The 20,590-nt window shown below is 29.8% G+C and overlaps 1 protein-coding gene across 1 annotated transcript in view; it reads right to left on the reverse strand.

Moving 5' to 3' along the window:
* LOC130450773 (putative autophagy-related protein 11) overlaps positions 1-20,177 on the reverse strand; it is a 37,243-nt gene extending 17,066 nt beyond the window's left edge. Inside the window, exons 1-7 of the mRNA XM_056789396.1 lie at positions 19,774-20,177; positions 19,080-19,345; positions 18,786-18,901; positions 2,062-2,246; positions 1,374-1,471; positions 640-753; positions 52-314 (exon numbers count right to left, since the gene is read on the reverse strand). Coding sequence (XP_056645374.1) covers positions 52-314; positions 640-753; positions 1,374-1,471; positions 2,062-2,246; positions 18,786-18,901; positions 19,080-19,345; positions 19,774-19,974 — 1,243 coding nt within the window. The 5' untranslated portion in view covers positions 19,975-20,177. The remainder of the gene's footprint in view (positions 1-51; positions 315-639; positions 754-1,373; positions 1,472-2,061; positions 2,247-18,785; positions 18,902-19,079; positions 19,346-19,773) is intronic.
* Between the last annotated feature and the right edge of the window lie 413 nt (positions 20,178-20,590).

The following is a 20,590-nucleotide window of genomic DNA, read 5'->3' on the forward strand; positions in this document are numbered from 1 at the left end:
ACTGTTACTGTATTAACTTTATTAACATTATTATAAAAATTTAAAACTAACTGTTGATATGTCGATGAAAATAGTTCAGGTCCACAAGGCATCTACACCTTCTGCAATATGTTAAACGATTTGAACTTTTCAAAACCATCTCATTTTCTTGATCTCCATTTGCGTCTAGCATACATTCATACTTTGCAATTAGACATTCCTCACAGATACACTGTCCATTTCTATCCAATATAGGACCAGCTGGGTGAAAAAATGGATCTCCTAATAATCGAAAAAAGTGATGATCCAGCCGTTTTAGATCTAAGTCGTTTTTCCTAAAAATTGTCACAGTAAAGTTGATAATAAAGTGAGAGGGTAATCGTATTCAATACATAATTTTTTATGGATACACATTTTTTGTTAATTTACAAAACTCTCACTTAATTGTTTACAATGTGGGTAATCATTTCTTGATTTAATTTAAGCTATTGAAAATTTTGATTAAACCTTAACATTTTTTAATAAAATTTTTTCTCCAAAATCACTCGAAGTTTCTTTGAAAATAATTTGTGAGTCATTTGTTCATTTTTTAACAAAAAATAACAATAAAATTTATATGGAGTTATGGAATAACTTGAATAGAGCAACATTATTACTTACTCTTGTTGGGATCTTTCCATCCAAAAGTTGCTAGTTAATACTTTTTTATGATTTCCAATCATAGCTTCTTCAATATAATATGCAACAGTGCCCTCTACCAAGCTATGATCATCGCTAAAATATTTTTTTACTTCAAGATTATTCTAACAAAATTACATAAATTGTATATTTTATTCACATAGTACAATGTAATAAAATTCGCCACAACATTTAACACGACAAATTTCGAAGATTTCTATAATGGATAGTCAAATAACAAGAAGACAGTGAAACCATCACGAGAATTTACTATGCTCTAAATAAAGCAATATGGGGTTAAGAATATATGCATATGGATGTTAAAATGAAAAAAATATATCAACTGCCAATTATAATATAGGGGGCAACACATTGTGAAATTAAGAGAAAAGTAAACTACAGAATAAGCCCAATGGAAATGGACCACTAAAGAAAAATAGTGGGAAAAACTAAGTGGCACAAGATATAGTAATAAAACAAAAAAGAGAGCAATAAAGTAATGAATAGACCAAATAAAAAAAAACTGGGGGCAAAAACAGGAAAAACTGGGGTTTAGATGGCAAAAGAGAGCGGTTGAAAGGGATACGTGAGTGCCTAGACCCTCCAACTGACATCTGAAAATGTAAAAGGAAATGGGTACAAGAGAAATTAGAGACCCCAACTGAAAATGGTCTAAAAAAATTACAAGAGGTTACCAATTTAAAAAACTGACTTACTTAATTTTCCTGATCCTTTTTTGTTCCCTTATCCACAAATTCTTTAAATCGTCTAGGAGTCCAAACATGGCAGGTGTATCACCGGGACTAATTTGAGTCTAGAAAATTTGTTATCTATAATAATCGTATACACTTCTTAAAATAAGCCTCTTACATTCATTGAATTATAAAATTACCACAATAACAGGAATATTGGAAACATCATAAACCACAACATAAAGTATTAACTAATATGACTACCAGATCTTGGTTAATAACATGATGTTACGTGAACTCATCTTTTGTTGGAGTAAAGTTAGAAATTTCATTGAAAATGTCATACAACAGAGGGGCAGTACAGATGTTCAATTATTCTGTAGTGTTTTAAATTGGCATTTTAGCTTAAACCATTTTAGTAGCAAGTATAAGTAGTAGTCTCAGTATCTTTTGCAACAGCTTATTTATCTATCTATTTAGATAAAGAAAGTGCATAAGCTATGAATATCAATTTTTGAATTTAAATCGAGGAGATAGCAGAAACATGTTTAATAATAACAATAATAGAAGTTGGAAAAAAATATATATTAAATGAAGTGAAAGGCTTTAGTCAGCAAATGAGAAGAATTAATTGATTTCAAAAAGTAATGTGTTATATCATTTAAATCGTATGAATGTTTTTCATAATAAAATTTCAGACTGAATAGCTTACCTCTAAACATTGGTGAATTCTGTTTTGAACATAATCTGTATCAAAAAAATATCTTATGAAAACACAAGTGTTGAAGTCTATCCAGCATACCGAATAATTTTTATAAATTATTACTTCAAACTCAGTGAATACTGTACTTAAATTTTTGGCAGCTGATAACATAGCTTCGTAATAGTAGAATAATCCTAAAAAAATATGACGTTTTAGATATAATGCTTGTGAACAGATCTAAAGCACTAAAGATTTTACACAGACACACACACTCTCGAACAAACCATTGTAAAAAATGTTAAAAATATAAAATGTCGGAAAGTAAAAATATATTACCTCAGGAGGGTCCCACGTTAGTTGGATAATCCCTTCCTGCTAAGGTAGGCTGCCCCATTCTGGGGGAAGCAACATTCCGATAGAAACTAGAGACGAAAACATCTACGCGAGAAGACCAAAGATTACCAGGACGCGTCCGCCGCATAGGGAATGGCTGTACTCCTTCCAAAAGAAAATAAGAAGATAACGAGAACGAAATATTGGGACCGACTCGAAAAGCTTATAAATGACTTGCATGAGTTCGTTCAACTCAAAATTAATGTACACAGAGTGAGGTGATATGCAGTAGTAATGCCGTCAGGAAGCTGAGAACCTGAGAAGATACTTGCGTAGAGTTTCCACATCCACGCCAACATTACTGGTGCAAACCTTTCAACCGCGCATATCCGAACTTATTCTGAAACAACAGCAGAGGTCACGGAGATCGAGGATGAGGAGGTCCATCCAATGGAGGTCAGCGGATATGAACGGACGTAGGAAGAAAGCGAAACTTACTTGAGCTGGACAGCAAAACGCCCAAATAGTCGAAAAAACCACAAGTCCACCAATCAAAAAGGCGGAGCTAAATAATACCTCTAACTGGAGGTTAGGAAAAAAAGCGGCCCTTAAGACAGCGCAAAAGATAGAGCCAAAGAAAATAGGAGCACAACCAAACGCAATTATTATTCGCCCGAAGGAAAAGGATTAGTATTCTAAGGTACTTAGTTCAGTAAAGTATCATGTTTCTGTTGAGCAGGCTCGGTCTTGCGTGGACAAAATCCGCAGGAAAGCACAGGGAATATGTTGATCACCCTAACTAAAGGGAGTATTGACACAGGCCAGGAATTGAAAAAAGCAATATCCGATATTCTTGGGGAAGAGGCATGAGGAATTGAGAAGAGCTCGAGATCAAAGACATTGACGAAACCACGACAAAATAGGATTTTTGGGCCGTCGACTGGGGTAGTAGACGTTCTCCTGCTGAACAGCGGCGAAGAGTCTATATTTATCAGAAGATAGGCGAGCTCAATAGTGGACCCCACTTTCGTGAGCAGCAGCCTCGTTAGAGATAACTAATCCTGATAGGGTTCGGATATGTATACTACCATTGATCATAGCACGATACTCTTGGAGTTATCCATAAACAGGAGTAAAGGAGTAGCAGTCAGGAAAACCAACACGATTGGCTGGGAAGCAAGCACCTTCGATCACTAGTCGTTTCTAGTGCCGTTGGAAAACCAACCGAGGAGTACAAAATCACTGGAAGGGTACCCCAAGGTTCGGTGCTAGGGCCTCTCTTATGGAACATCAAGTACGATCACCTGAATCAATTTTATTTTTGATAAGGTTCTCCTGTAGGTGGATGAACTCAGTTGGCCTGATACTAGCAGAGCACAAAATAGAGGCGGTGCTAATTACAAGCAGGAAACATGTGGAAGAAGTTGAGCTGCAAATTGGGGAATACGAGATTACCGTTCATACGTATCTTGGGAGTGATTATCGATGTCACACTGAACATCAAGTAGCAAGGTTCGTATGTGTAAAGGCTTCTGGAGTGAGAAACATCTTATCTCGACTTACGCTGAACGTCCAAAACAGATAAATGGAGCTTTGTTGTCGATAGTAGTCACATGGATGATTACGTATGGCATTGCCATATGGGCCGACGTATTGCAGAGGTAGGAATCAAGACGGAAAGTAGCATGGTAGCATAGTAACTAATTAACTCTCAGACAATGGATACATAAGCCACCTCTCTTTTGCAGCTTAAAATTTTTAATTAATTTATATAACTTTTATATATATATATTAATATTATATATATATAATGTTAATACCATTATTTATGAATGCATTGTGGAACTGAGCTTTGCTCAATAATTTAAATGAAAAACGTATAATTTTAGTATGACTAGTATTTTATGTCATCACTTCCAATCTAGTAACTTTTCTAGTAATTTCTAGTGGTGTGATTCAAGTTTCCTGAAACGGTCTTCCTGGTATAAAAATAGGGTATAATAATATTACAATTACATCAAGATTACAAAGTAATAGGCTGAAGCATGGAATATATTTAGCAAAATCAATTTATTATATACATAGGTATGACAGTAAAAAAATACACATTAATAGTTATTGATGTTTTAATAATAAAATTTTTGTATGTTTTTGCCTAATAAAAACATTTTTACAGACATTTTCAAATACGTAATGTAATCATGTATTTGAATAAAACTCGATGGTTATCCAAAATATCCTTTGCCAAAATTTGATCATTCATAACTTTATTATCAAATTACATTCCAATATGGTTAAAAAATTTATTTATCAAAAACTGTTGGTTCTTTAGTTAGTTCTGATTGGTATTTTCGTATAATATGTTCGCAAGTTTTGCAAATATCCAATAAATCAGACGATGGTGTAATATATGGAGTACGATTTTTAATATTCGATAATAGAGGCATTGTATCTTTAGTATTGCCACCTTTTAATAGAGAAAGACACTTCGAATTTTAAAATTTTTTTAATCAATTTATATGCTTTGAACCCGTAAATATATGTATAATAGAATATTTTCAACACAAACTGATAATACCCAAAACAGGTAATCATCATAGACCGAATAACACAATTGTGTTATTAGGTCTGTGGTAATCATTATCATGATCAGTCTCCATATATGCATTAAGTTAAATGTATAACTTAAAAAAAAGAAGAATATTAGTTTTTTTCTTGCCTTTAATAAACAGTCAGGATTTTGATAGTGCATTTTGTTTAAAGAAGACATCAGTTTCATAATTTCAAACAAACGTATTAAACAGAAGTTTATTTACAATAATTTATATTCAATGTGTAAAAATTGAGTAGTTGTAGAAATGTAGTTATTAGAATGAATATGGACTAATATCGACATTAAATCAATCAAAATATTATAATAAGTATTAAATGAACACTTGAAATATTAACAAATGAAGTAACTATGTAATATGTGAACTATAGAGAAAGACAATGAATGTTATAAATCATAAACTTATAATTTATTTCTAGGGTTGTAAAATTATTAATAGTCAATATATCAATATCTGGATTTGTGTAAAGCATTTGGTGATTTCTGGAAAAATAAGCTTGGAAACTGTGCTTGTTGGAAAAACAAAAAAAAGTTGGGAATTTATTGAGAACGGAGAAACAAGGGAAAATTATTTTATAAATTTTAAGGGAATTTAAAAAAATTCTTAGGATACAAAGTTTAATAAAAATAAATTTAAGTACAAAAGTGCAAAATTTGCCAGTTTCTTCTTGAGTTAGTAGTTTATGCGGAGATGCATTTTGCAATTCGGAAATCATATAAGTGTTATCGATTATAAAAGAAAGGTCAATGATTTTTTTTTGATATTTCATGTTTTGTTAATGCCGTTTTATTTTTTTTATCGTATTGATGACCTTTTAGTCTATTTTCTAAATACTGAGATGTCTGCCCTATGCAGACAGCGTCTTTATTAGAATAACTCGATAGTTGTCAGGAAAATCCTTGTACATATAGTGAAAAAAAATGTTTTATATTTTGTTTCTATATTGATTATAGAATCTGTTAATTCTTTCCTTGAATATGTTTTTTAACCCTTTTTTTGTGGAAATAATTATTTTCTTTCAATTCAGTTTTTGCTTCTTGAATGGGTAAGCTTTTAAATAAAAAATCTGATAGTTGGATAGATCTATCATCAAACTTATGGCAGTTTCTTCAAGATCTTCCTTTACAAATTATGCTAGAACACTTGAAATGGCAGCTCCCATCAATTTTTTTATATATGTCATTTTCATATTTGAGGTATGTTATTGTAAGTGATAGTTCTATGAATTCGTTATCGTATCCTTTGTATTTAGAGAAATTACATCTAACGAAATAAATACATATTTTTGGGATGTAGAAACTAAGGTAAAATTAATTTATAATTAATATAAAATAGGTTAGGTGAGGTTAGTTAGTTGTTAATGGCGTTGAATTTTTCTATAGAATTTGTTTTCTCAAAATCTAAAAGATATGCATAAATTACAGGTTATTTAAATCAGGTTAATAAGGTGCATTTAATTTTTAATAAGTTTACCTGATTTAAATAACCTTAGTGTAATTTGTTTTTGTTGATAATTGGTAATTTTTATAATTATAAGAGAAATATGTATAATTAAAAATGAATTTTAATAATTCCAATAGAGTTTCTTTATTAAGTTTGTAATGTTTACTTCATTCATCACTTCATTTATGTTGTAGAGCTGTAAGACATATATTTAAGTGGAAATTACTAAAGAGGCATATAACTTATGATCCGAATAAAACGTAATTCTGTGGTAATACCATATAATCAAAAGTTTCATTAACTTCAAATTCTTTGATATGATAAACGTTGTTACAATCATAAGATTTTATCAAAATTTCAGTTGACCAATTATTGAGAGGAGTGTTAATTGATACTACAATAGGTCTAGCTAAGTGGTCAGCAAAGTGCGGCTCCAGAGCCACATGTGGCTCTCTGTAACATTAAGTGAGGCTCTGCCATGGGAGGCACAATAATAGTTTCATTTAAAAATACTTGCTAAGAAAATAGTTACATCTTATTTTGATAAATTAATATTCTTCTATAAATCGAGAACATGTATAATTTTTCGTTCAAGTTGAAAGATAGATAGTAATTAAAATTTCAAATTGTTGTAAAGATACACAACTAACATCGAGTATAATTTTATTAATTTTTGTAAACGTAAACCCAAATCATGTACTAGCTACCATCTGAAATTGTTCGTCTGTTTTCGGCATACTCCGGTGTGTTTCAAAGGTACCACAAGCATTCGTGCGCATACTCTTTCTAAACGGTATTAATTGGCATCACAGACTAGCAGTTGCAGTGTGAACAGTTTTCTCTTATCTACGGTATCTTTCCTTTTTCTGTCTTATTTAAAACTTGTACTTTTTAATCTAGCTGCACATCTTATATGATTTTTATATGATGTATGTTTGTGGATTCGATACAAAATTTGTAATAAATTTTTCGATAACTTCTATTTGTCCAAATGTTGGAAGTTTTCTTCCATTTTTGGTCATATCAAGTTTTGGTTTTCTGATGATGGAGAATAAAATTTTTTTAGTGCAGTTACCATGTGAGCCGTTCAGTGCATACATTGATTAATTGGAAATAATGGAGAAGAAAAAATGTGATCTTAGTTCACAATTCATTTTTGAATGACCTGAAGAAGGAAGACATGATCATTTTCAACGCTTGGAATAATATTCCTGAATCTTACGATCAGCTGAAAAAACTTACAATTGCTGTTCTTCCCTTTTCAGTTCTACATATACAAGGGGCCGTTTTTTAAACCTCCGATAAGCTATAAATAAAAGACAAATTCATAGAAAATAATAATTTTATTGCCAAAAGATTAGTTAACTTACGGTCACTTTTTGACATAATCACCGAAGAGATTAAGACATTTGTCATATCTGTGGACAAGTTTTTCAATACCCTGTTCAAAGAAACTTGCCACCAATGAATTTAGGTAGAGTATCAAACATATCTTGAAACTTCTGGAAATTCCGTAAACAAAGATGAATTTCTGTAGCAGTATGGCCTTCAGCCTGTATAAAACATCACACTTCGTAGAAGCATCAATAACAGCGGACATGTTTACGTGGATGTAGCACAACGCTGACCGACGCCTGAATGTCAATAATGGCGGAGTGTGTAGTGCGAGAGCTTCACAGTCGCCTACAGCGCATGCCCGCTGTCTTCATTTCACGTAGCGTCTGCACAGAGCGATCAGTTTAAAAAAAACGGCCCTCGTATATGTGAACATTTTTTTAAAGCATGAAAATTATCAAGACTAAACTCAGAAATCGTCTTATTGATAAGAGCTTAGAATCATGCCTAAAATTAGAAACAAAACATACAAACCTTACTTACTCAAACTTTCCAAGGAAATGCAAGCACATTGGTCACACAAATATTTAATAAGAATTAAATTTAGTTTTATTTAGTGCAATAAAATTTTACTAAATAAGCGTTTCGGCTCTAATTTTTTTTTTAATTGTTGTAATGTCCATATCTCTGGAAAATAATTTTGCCAACCACTGGTCTAGCTGATAAGAGTAGGTTTATGAATTTTTGGTAAACAGTAGAATTTGGCAGAAATACCATTATAGTTCGTTACTTTCTCTTTGTTTTTTGTTAAACATTTTTTTATAAATTTATTACAATTATTAGTTGTTTCTAGTGTTGGATCAATGGTAAGTTTTTTATACAATGTATTATAGTCAATTAATTCTCTGGATAAATCTAGCGCTGATGTCAAATGGAATTACTAGTAGTAATTATAGTACTATTAGTAGTAGTCATAATATAGCTGGCAAAGACTTCTTTATATATATATATATATATATATATATATATATATATATATATATATATATATATATATATATATATATATATATATATATACAGTATGGTGCAAATGAAAGGAAACCCGTCGATTTTTATTTTTAAATGGAAATGTGGGTGTTATAATACATTATTTGAAAGTTCTTTTAAATACCTATTCAGCCATATCAATATGTACAGTAATTGATTTGGTATTGTCACAAATATTATTTATGAAATTTCAACAGATTTCTAAATAAAATGTATTAAGTATTGGTATAATGTATTTTTTGACACACAAAAATAAATTTTGTAAAGGCCGTTACTCGTAATGAAATGTCTTATCTACCTAATTTTTACCTTTTTTAAAAATCTAGTTGCCTTATCAACATCAACATTAACACTTGGACATAATTAACTTTCTGTCAAATGATTAATAGTATTATTGTATTAGACGAATTCAAGAAGCCTTTGTATCTTCCAACATAAAGCTGACTGAAACGCAAAGAATGGAAATTCTAATAATGATTGGTTGTGGAGATAAGCACGTACGCAGAAAGAAGTATGTATGTTATTTGATAATAAATACCCCAACCGAGAACCAATTTCACAATCCATTATAAGCAAAATTGAGAAGAAATTCAGATAAATGGGTCATGTCAAAGACCTCCCTAAAGGTAGTAGAAAACCAATATCAGAAAACAAACAACTATATGTTCTGTTAGCCTTTCAAGATAATCCCCATACCAGTTCACGGCAAGTAGCATTAGATAATGACATGGACCATTCAACAGTTCTTAGAAAGCTAAAGAAGGAAAAGTGGCATCCCTACAAAGTAAGTTTGGTACAAGAACTTATGGAAGATGATTTTGATAGACGAATTGAGTTTTGTGAAATTTTGATAGAACAAAATAACAGAGATCCGATATTTTTAAAAAAGGTTCTTTTCTCGGATGAAGCTACATTTCCACTAAACAGTCATGTCAATCGTCAAACTTATCGGTACTAGGCTACAGAAAATTCACACTGGATGCAAGAGTGCCGTACTCAATACCCAGTTAATGTTTGGGCGGGAATAATAGATAATAGGATTATTGGGCCATACTTTTTCGAAGAAACTTTAACAGGTTCTCAATATTTAGAATTTCTTCAAAACTTCTTACTACCTGAATTGAACCGGCTGTTTCCAAACAGAAATGATTTATGGCTGCAGTAAGATGATGCGCCTCCACACTATGCTGTATTAGCGCGCAACTATTTGAACGTCTTTCCCAATCGGTGGAAACAATAGAATGGCCGCCTCCTCTTGATTTCTTGTCATGGGGATACTTGAAAAGTAAAGTGTACAAAAATAGACTACACAATATCAATGAACCCAAAGAATACGTATTGAGATTGCACAAATAACTCCGGAAGTTATAGAGAAGGTTCGAGGCACGTCTTTCTCATTGTATTTTAGCTGAAGGTAAACAATTTGAGTACTTAATTTAGGTTTCGTTGTAATTAATGAGTAATACATATTAAAAATGTATTACTTCCACATTTCCATTTAAAAATTTTAGCTAGCTTTTAGCTCGCACAGATGACGTCAAAAATAAAAAGGTACCCCTACGAATAGCCCGTTTTAAAATAAAAATCGACGGGTTTCAGGATTTTTCCTTAACGTCGCCGGTTTACGAAATAACTAATTTACTCCTTTCATTTGCACCATACTGTATATATATATATATTTCGAAAATTCTCGACGCTTCGGCGCTCCCACTTTGGAGCCATTATCAAGAGAAGGGTAGGGATAGGATGGTTATTCGTTCATTGGTAAGTGATCTGATTCCGTGGTCTCAATCTATCTACTCCAAGCAACAAATCACCCCTTTTTTTGGTTGATTCCAAGGCCTCAATCTACCTACTCCTTGGAATTTCACCGAGGAAATGGAAAGCATCAAGAACACTGTTGGCAGTAACACATTCACTGCTGGTCTTGAGCTAACTGGAAAGCTAGTCGCCTGGACTTCGTAATTATAGGGGACCTGTTGGCGGATTTTGGGGTTTTGGCACGCATAGGAAGTGTATTATTGTCGGGAGGGGTAATAAATGTGCGGAAATTTCGAAATTTCAATAAAACGGTATTATACCAGGTAGAGTGAAATAAACTAATTAATAAATTTATGGGGTTTTTTATATGTTGTCTATCATTCACTGAACATTCATCTTGTTTTATGTATATCATTTCTTTGATTAATAATTTTTGGTAGTTCGTGTGTTGGCCTGAGATTTTTGTTTTTTTAAAATCAAATTCATAATGTTAATTTTTTTCATGTGTAGAACAGTCGATGCATTTTTGGTGTATTTGTGACCATTTATTCTGTTCAAGTATTGTGTAGTTATTCCTATATTATAATTTTTAGAACAATTTAGAAATTGTATGAAATATATAATATTTAATTTCTTAGAGTCTTTAGTTTTGTTTTTTACTGTAGTGAATAGAGATGATTTGTGTGTTGTATAATCTAAGACTTATATTGATGTTATGTTTCGATAAAATGTATTTCAATTTTTTTTATAGTTGGTATGTATAGGGGAGTATATGTATATTTTTCTTTACTTGAATTTAATTGTGTAGTTGGATTTATATTGTTCTTATAGTGTACTTTATATGTACGTTGTCGGATGATTCTACTAATTTTATTTTCTGGATATTGATTATTTTTCAAAGTTTTTTTGATTTTCTTTATTACTTCTGGGTGATATTCTGGAGATGTTATTTTAATGCTCTATTTGTTGATCCTATAACGACGCTGTTTTTTTATGATTTGGGATGGCATGAGTTATAATAAGATATCTTCAAGGCCATTTTTTGTACAATACAGTAAAAGTTCCTTATTCGCGCTTCCTTCATTCGCATTTTCACTATTCGCGGAGTAAAAAAATGTAACCCAATTCCTATATTCGCAGCTAAAAATTTCTTTATTCGCGGATCTAATAAGTACATACATAATAATAAAAGGATTTCAATAGGTATCCAACCCAATATCCTTTGTAAATGTCGTCAAATGGACTAATAAAATAGTAAAATAGATCTTATAAAAGCTTTGCCTAAAGTATGTTGTTAAATAATATTGCCGACGACTTTGACATAAGCCGCCTTCGCCGCAATCGGAGTTGTTTAGAATGTAAATAAACAGAATGAAAGCAACCTTTATTCAATAATGAAGTACTGTAACGTACAGTACGTTACAGTACATATGCATATTTTAAATGTTGCTGTTCCGTTCTATTGTAGAAGTCGCTTTGCGTGTTTTATTTTTTCCTCTTTCACTTTCGTTATAAAAATTGTGGTCGAAGACGATATGGGTTCGAGGAGATAGAATCAAGTAACATTCAGGAATTGTTTGAATCGCAAGATGAAAATTTGACTGAAACCGACTTGGAGGAAATGTTAACTATTGAAGAAGAGGCTTCAACAAGTACTGCAAAGCAAGAGAAAATTACAAAATTCTTCAAACCATTGCCTAGGCCCAAAGATAATTAATCAAAATGTTCAAAAACTTAAATAAAATTGATTTTTTTATATATTTGTTTTTTATGTATTTATTTATTTATTTTGTCGCCTAGGAACGTATCCCCCTTAATCCCATACAAATTACCATTCACGGTATCTGTATTCGCGGCATATTTTTGGAACATATAACCCCGAATAAAGAGCTTTTACTGTATTTAGTTTTTATTTTATTCTTGATTTCAATATAATATATAATTATTTTAATAAATATGATATTAGTATAAGTCATAAAGGACATAATACGTTATCCAAATATTTCACTAAGTTGAAATCTAAAACAATAAAAACAAAAGAAGTAATATTATATATCAAGTGCCTTGTACTAATTGTGACGCTGTCTACATAGGGCAGACATCTCAGTATTTAGAAAATAGACTTAAAGGACATCAATACGATAAAAAAAAATATAACTGCGTTAACGAACCATGAAATATCAAATAAACATAAATTCAATTATAAATAATCAAAAATTCTTGGAACGGAATCTAATACACAAAAAAGAGAATTTTTAGAAATGGTTCATATTCATAAAAACGAAAAAGCTATAAATGATAAAAAAACTAAATAATTGGAGTAAAATTTATAGCTCTATTTTGTAAATTCTAATAAAACTACAAATAATTTGTTTGATCAAGTACTGCTACATATTCAAGATGTAAGGACTAAGGAAAAATTAATTTTTCTTATTAGAACATTTCCTATTTTCATTTTATTTTTATTTTGATATTCATGTTCTATCGATTAATATAAATGCGCGAATTGTCAGTGTCAATATCATATTTTGATAAAGATGTAAAGAAAAGTCGAAACCCCAAGTTTATATATATTAAGAATGTCTAATCTCTGAACTGTAGTTTCTAGGCCTCAAAATATGATGATTCTGCTCAACATGCCTTATGCAAATATTTTAAATTTTAAATTTAAATTTTGATTTTCGCAATAATTTTTTATGTTTTCACAATTTCTCTTTGAAAATTGGCAATTTTACGTTTTTTGGCATGAGGAATTATAATTTGCACTCTAATTTGACATTGCTAATAGAGGGCGCTAGTTACACTTGTTTGTGTTAATTAAATCAAAGTAAACGTTTTTTGAGCTAAACTTACAACTAAAATAATAAAAAAATATTAAAAAGCGTTAAATTCTACAAAAAAAGTTACTCTTATTTGATTCGTGTAACTCAATCGGTTATCGAGTTATTTGCTTCTAAAAAGTTCAATAAATTTTAATTTTTTCATAAAAAAATTTTATTATTCCTTAAATATGTAACAATAACAAATTTGTAAACAAAATAAAAAACATCAAAGCAAATGCTCAAAATGCTCACCATTTACTTCAAGACACTTTATGATCCGCTTTCGTAAAGATCTCTTAATATCAAAATCACATTCGTGAATTAAGCCGTGGTTTAATATTTCGTTTTCTTTTCAAGTAGGATTGTGTCACTTTTAGACAGTTTGTGTAGAAGCAAAAATTGGATGATAATAATAAGAATAGTAATACATTAGCCTACCATTTATTAACAATTTAGTAATTAACAAGTGTGATAGTTATTTATCAAATAATGCATGCTTAACGATTATTCCAATAATGAGATGGGCGATATGATTTGTGTGTTTGCTCAGTCAAATTATAGTGGTCCAGCTGCGGCTCGAAGATATTCACAATTATACCCAAATCGAAGGCAACCCAATTACAAACTATACCGAAATCTTTACAACCGCTTAGGTGAAACGGGGTCTTTACGCTCTAAAACTGATCACGGTGCTACAAAAAAAAATCACTGCCGATGAAAAAGATGAAATTTTAATTTGTGTTACGGAGAATCCAGATATCAGTACTCGCCGATTAAGTCTGCAAACAGGTATAAGCCAATCATCTATATATACTGAAGAGGGAAAAATTGCATCCATATCATTACACTCCTGTTCAGAATTTATTACCTCAAGATTTACCTAAGCATCTACAATTTGCCCATTTTTTGCAAGAGAAACAAAATGTTAACCCAGATTTTCCGGATACAATTCTTTTTACTGATGAGGCAACATTTACCAGACGAAGAATATTTAATTATAAAAATAATCATTTGTGGGATTCTGAAAATCCACATGCTATGAGGGAAACACATTTTCAGCACAAGTTTAAGGTAAACATTTGGTGTGGTGTAATATGTGGGTATTTAATAGGTCCTTTTGAACTGCCAAACAATTTAAATGGACCTCTTTATTTAGATTTTCTTCAAGAACATTTACACGAATTACTAGAGGATATACCTCTCGCTTTAAGACAAAATATGTGGTTTTTGCACGAAGGAGCACCACCAAATTATTCTTTACAAGTTCGTCATTACTTAAACGGACAGTTTCCGCATCGATAGATTGGTCGTGGAAGTGAGTTTGCTTGGCCACCAAGAGGCCCTGATTTAAATCCTTTGGATTTTTCAATTTGGTCGCAAATGAAGGCATTAGTTTACAAAGAAAAAATTACTTCTCTTCCACAACTGCGACGAAAAATAGAAGAAGCCGCAGATGTGATTAAAAATAATAGACAAGGATTATTTGATATTAAGAGATCTTTACGAAAGCGGACCATAAAGTGTATTGAAGAAAATGGTGGGCATTTTGAGCATTCGCTTTGAAGTTTTTTATTTTTGTTTAAAAATTTGTTATTGTTACATATTTAAGGAATAATAAAATTTTTTTATGAAAAAATTAGAATTTATTGAACTTTTTAGAAGCAAATAACTCGATAACTGATTGAGTAACACGAATCAAAGAAGAGTAACTTTTTTTTTGTAGAATTTAACGCTTTTTAATATTTTTTTATTATTTTAGTTGTAAGTTTGGCCCAAATAAAGTTTACTTTGATTGAATTAACACAAACAAGTGTAACTAGCACCCTCTATTAGGAAGGTTAAATTACAGTGTAAATTATGATTCCTCATGCCAAAAAACGTAAACTTGCCAATTTTCAAAGAGAAATTGTGAAAACATAAAAAATTATTGCGATATCTCGGAAACTAGCAATATTTGCATAAGGCATGTTGAGGCATCATATTTTGAGGTCTAGAATCTACAGTTCAGAGATTGGACATTCTTAATGAATCACCCTGTATATATATACACACACATATATATATATATATATATATATATATATATATATATATATATATAAATTTCTTCAAATTCTTATTTCTTAAACCTTTTGATATATTAATGCATCTAAATGTTCTTGATTTTAGGTCTCTTCTTTTTTTTTTAGCTTTTAAAAGAAAGATAAATTATCTTATTATTAATTATCTTATAATTAATAAGATAAAAAATAAATCGTCTTTATAAAGACTTGAAGAAAAGTCGAAACGTCAAAATTTATCTTTCTTTTAAAAGGTATCAAAAAAACTAATTTTGAAATAGAAGAGACCTAAAATCAAGAACATTTAGATGCATTAATATATATATATATATATATATATATATATATATATATATATATATATATATATATATACATACGAGGATGTATTCCATGCATAAACAAAATAATTGCGTTAAATAACAATAAACTATTAGAAGTGTCAGTGTAAATTTTTACGTCAAAAAAGTAAACCAGAGTTACGTAATAGATTGAAAGAAAAAAAGATAAGCAGATTTACGAAGATATGATTAATACCATTGGTGATCAATGTCTTTCATATTCGACCGTGAAAAATTGGACTGCAAGCTTCAAAAGAGGTAAATTTTCAATAAAAGGATGATCAGATACAACAATCAATTAAAAAACAGAACAGAAACGAAACATAAAACATTTTCCTTACCATAGAAGGACTTTCCCAACAACTATCAAATTATTTTACTAAATATGACATTAGTATAAGTAAGTCATAAAGGCATAATACGTTATCCAAATTTTTGACTAAATTGAAATCTAAAACACCAAAAAAACAAAAGTAATATTATATATCAAGTGCCTTATACTAATTGTGATGCTGTCCACATAGGGCAAACATCTCAGTTTTTAGAAAATAAACTGAGGTCATCAATACGATAAAAAAATAGAACTGCATTAACGAACCATCAAATAGCAAAAAAACATAAATTCAATTATAAAGATTCAAAAATTCTTGAAACGGAATCTAATACACGAAAAAGGAAATTTTTAGAAATGGTTCACATTCATAAGAAAGAAAAAGCTATAAATGATAAAAAAGATCTAAATAATTTGAGTAAAATTTATAGCTCTATTTTGTAAATTCTAATAAAACTAGAAATAATTTAATTGATTACTGCTATATATTTAAGATGTAGGGAACAAGAAAAAATTAATTTTTCTTATTAGAACAAAGTTCTAAGTTGATTTTATCCTTATTTTGATATTCATGATAGTGGTGATCTATAGCTCAATATAAATAAGCACATTGTCAGTGTCAATATCATATTTTGATAAAAACTGAAAGAATAGTCGAAACGTCAGAATTTATCTTTCTTTTAAAAATTATCAAAAAAACTAATTTTAAAACAGAAGAAACCTAATATCAAGAACATATATGTGCAATAATATATCAAAAGGTCTAAGACATTATAATATATATATATATATATATATATATATATATATATATATATATATATATATATATATATATATAAAATTTATATACATTCATCTATTTCAAAAATCGATGAATTTTAATCATTTTTAAAATAAACCACAAAATTTATAACACCACAATTTTCAACTAATCAATTTCCTGGCAAAGACTTCGTTCCAATTTATGTATACTCCTTCAAATATAAATTTCAAATTAGCTTGTACATGTACATTTTCAATATATATTTATTAAACTGTCAATTGTATGATATCTTAGACTTTGTCATAACTAAAGTGTCTATAATGATTTGTCTTTTTTTATGTCGATGTTGAATTTCATTTATTAATTTTCCTCTGTCCAACTGCAAAGTTAACAATCGATCATTTCTGAGTGTTATAAAGAGAGATCTATTAAAAGTTTATTGCATGCAATTCTTAATATTCTTCTTTCTTTTATTGAAAATAATAATTTACAAAAACGGTTTTTACATAAATGCTCAACAGTAATAATTAACTTATTAATATTATTTAATGAGTTGTTCTAATTTTTTTTCCTCCTTCTATTTGACAGTAAGTCTATTAAAAGAAGCTGGCATGGAATTATATTATTGCTGATTTGTGATTTAGCAGGCTGTTATCAGAATTCTATTTATCATTTCATCCCATTATCCGATGGTGTCTTGAACATAATTGTTTTTTAGATATCATCAGAAAGTAGTTTGAAAAAGATATTGCTGGTCACTCTATTGGGTTCCTTCTTTCAATAATCTGTCTTTGAAAAATATCATTCAAATTGTTTGCAACTGCACTTCTTACTGCAGGAACTATTTTATTTCTCAACAAATGTAAATACTTTGGTTCGCTCCAATTGCTTTTGACAACAAGGGGCAGGTATTGGTGCCAATACCTGCCCAAACATTACCTTCCAAAGTTGTGTTTCTCCATCCGTCTAGGATTAGTATCACTGCAGTATCTTCCTTTTTGTCGTTTGACAGTACCATCTAAAATAAACGTAGATTCATTGGCAAAGTCTTACTGTGAAATAAGAGCTATGTCTCTTTTTTGTATGATTTCACAATTTTGCGGTAATTATCATCTTCAAATAATTCTTTTCTTTAAGGATGGAACTTATCTTCTTAATGATGTTATGGATGAATCCAATACCAATGATTTTTCATCAGTAACTGTCCACACTAATTTCAGTTGCAATTTGGGTAACTGCCATTAAATAAGTGGGATATATCATCATACATTTTTTAGAATCACCATATAGCCTCTCACTATAAGAATTGTTATTTTTTCCTGGTCAATAAACATAGTTAAATTCAAAGGTAAACAACTTTCACAAAGGACAATAAGAAATATAATAGAAATATTCAAAATTAATAACAGAAAAACCTACAACTTTTTTGAAATATACAATTTTTAGTTTTCAATTCCAAATGACTAATTCTGGAACCATTAAAGGTAGTATTTGGCAGATTTAACATATAATTTATTATATTATGGAAAACTTAAAATTTAATCAAGCTGTAGTATTGTGAGAAAAAAATAAGTTAATAGGTTGTTTTGGAATAACAGTGCATCTTATATACTTCTAATTGACTGATATTTTTTTTGTAAACCTAATAACAATACAAGTATTATCAATATTACTTTATGAACACCCTGTACATTGGAAATTGAATAATTTGGATTTCAAGAGTGATAATGCATGTGCATATAAAAAATATTAATTTTCTAAAAGGAAACACAATTATTTCATACCTAAAACAGTGAGCAGCAAAAGAATAGAAAAGAAGCTACCTAGATATGTTTAAAATGATTAATATCAGGCTGGGGCAAAAACATATTAAACTTACTGGTTATAAGGCGTTTCCCTTCAGATTTACTGTAATTCCATTGTGCAAAAATACAATATTCCCTTAGTAGAGCTAATACCCTTAGGTATAGTTGGCTTTCGTCCTCTTCTAACAACCTGCAAGAGTTGATAAAATGACAGAAATTTTTAAAATATGTCATAATTTAGTGAACTTATTGTTTGGGTTATGGAAGTCTACAGGATTTATAATATTAACAATTTAATTATTATCCCCAAAAAATACTATTGATATTTATGTTAATTATAATTTTTGGAGATATTGTAGGCAACTTACGTTTTAACTAAGTCTCTCATTTCCCCAATAAAAAGGGGTGATAATATTTCTGTAGATGGATCAGGATTTATACTAGCAAAGTTTCTATAAACATAATGCATATAATGGTGTAAATCTATCCATTTTTTTGAATTACACGGTGACATATCTTTCACCTTGGAAAGGAATTCTAACAGAGTTCTTCTTTCGGCATTTGAAAATTCTTTGCTATTTAACCAGTTTAAACCATTACATTTCATGTTATTTGGATCATTATTATGTATTGACTAAAACAAATTCAATTTTTATATTTAGCACTTTCAACTAAAGCAATATACAGCTTTATAATATTCTATTAAATTGATGGGTTATTCAATATCAATACCTAGGTTCCAATAATCACAGTACATATAAATTAATTATTCTAGTTTTTCATTACTAATATAATTATGGTATATTATTTTCACCATATAAAGACAGATAAGAAATGAAATACTAAAAATTCATCGCATACTTATTATTGAGAAAATTTAGAAGTTTTGACACTGTATTAAAGTTGAAACCATAAATACAGTTATATCAAGTTTTGTCTAATTGTAACTGTAATAATTTATTAGAAACGAGATTTTGATAGCACAGTATACAGAATATCGCTAACAAGTTATATCAATCTGTAAATGTGTTGTTGTAATGCAAGTTTCGATAGAACAAATACCTTCAATAGCTTAAAAATGTTGTCTCTAGGCTTATCATAAAGACATTTAAGGAATTCTAGGGAATATATTCCAGTGGCATCTCCCTCATTGGTAACAATTTGTGGTGTTGATGAATGTTTTGATCCCATTTCAAATTCGTGTGAAGCTCGACGACACGTTTGTTTAACTAAAAGTTCTATAAAAGATGAAAATGAGCTCATGATGTTTTTTCAAGTATCAGATTGGTTAATTATAATAAAGAATTTTCACCAGTATTCAACTTAACACATCATAACATATAGTTTCTTCAAATTGAAGTATTCTTTTGATATTAAAACACACTGTACTAAAGTTTAGCGTTAGGCTTAAGTTATTTTTTTTCAAACTTCATTTGTCAACGTCTCCCTCAGATATGGAGAAAATCTATTTCATAGAAGTTTTTCATCACAACTTTTAGCTCAAAAGAGCGCTATCTTTTGGTTGGAAGAAGTATTTATATATAAATAAATCATATATGTGATACCATTGTATAAAGAATCCTATTCTTTATACAATGGTAGTACTTTTCGATACGTGCATAAAATATAGGATGATTCATTTCAATCAACCGAGAAAATAATGTATTAATATTTTAATTCACTCTGTATCAGATTGAATGAATATTAAAGAAATAAATAAATTTCCAGATTTTTTACTACTATTCTAATGCTTAGGCCGCAATGGATCTTCATCCTCGAATTTATCTTACATTTTACAGGTTATTTGAACTTGTTACGATGTTTATGGAAAATTTTGAATACGTCGTAGTGAAATTTATGCAAATCGGTGATATGATAA

This window comes from Diorhabda sublineata, chromosome X (genome assembly GCF_026230105.1).
Source record: "Diorhabda sublineata isolate icDioSubl1.1 chromosome X, icDioSubl1.1, whole genome shotgun sequence".
Taxonomy (NCBI): Eukaryota; Metazoa; Arthropoda; class Insecta; order Coleoptera; family Chrysomelidae; genus Diorhabda; species Diorhabda sublineata.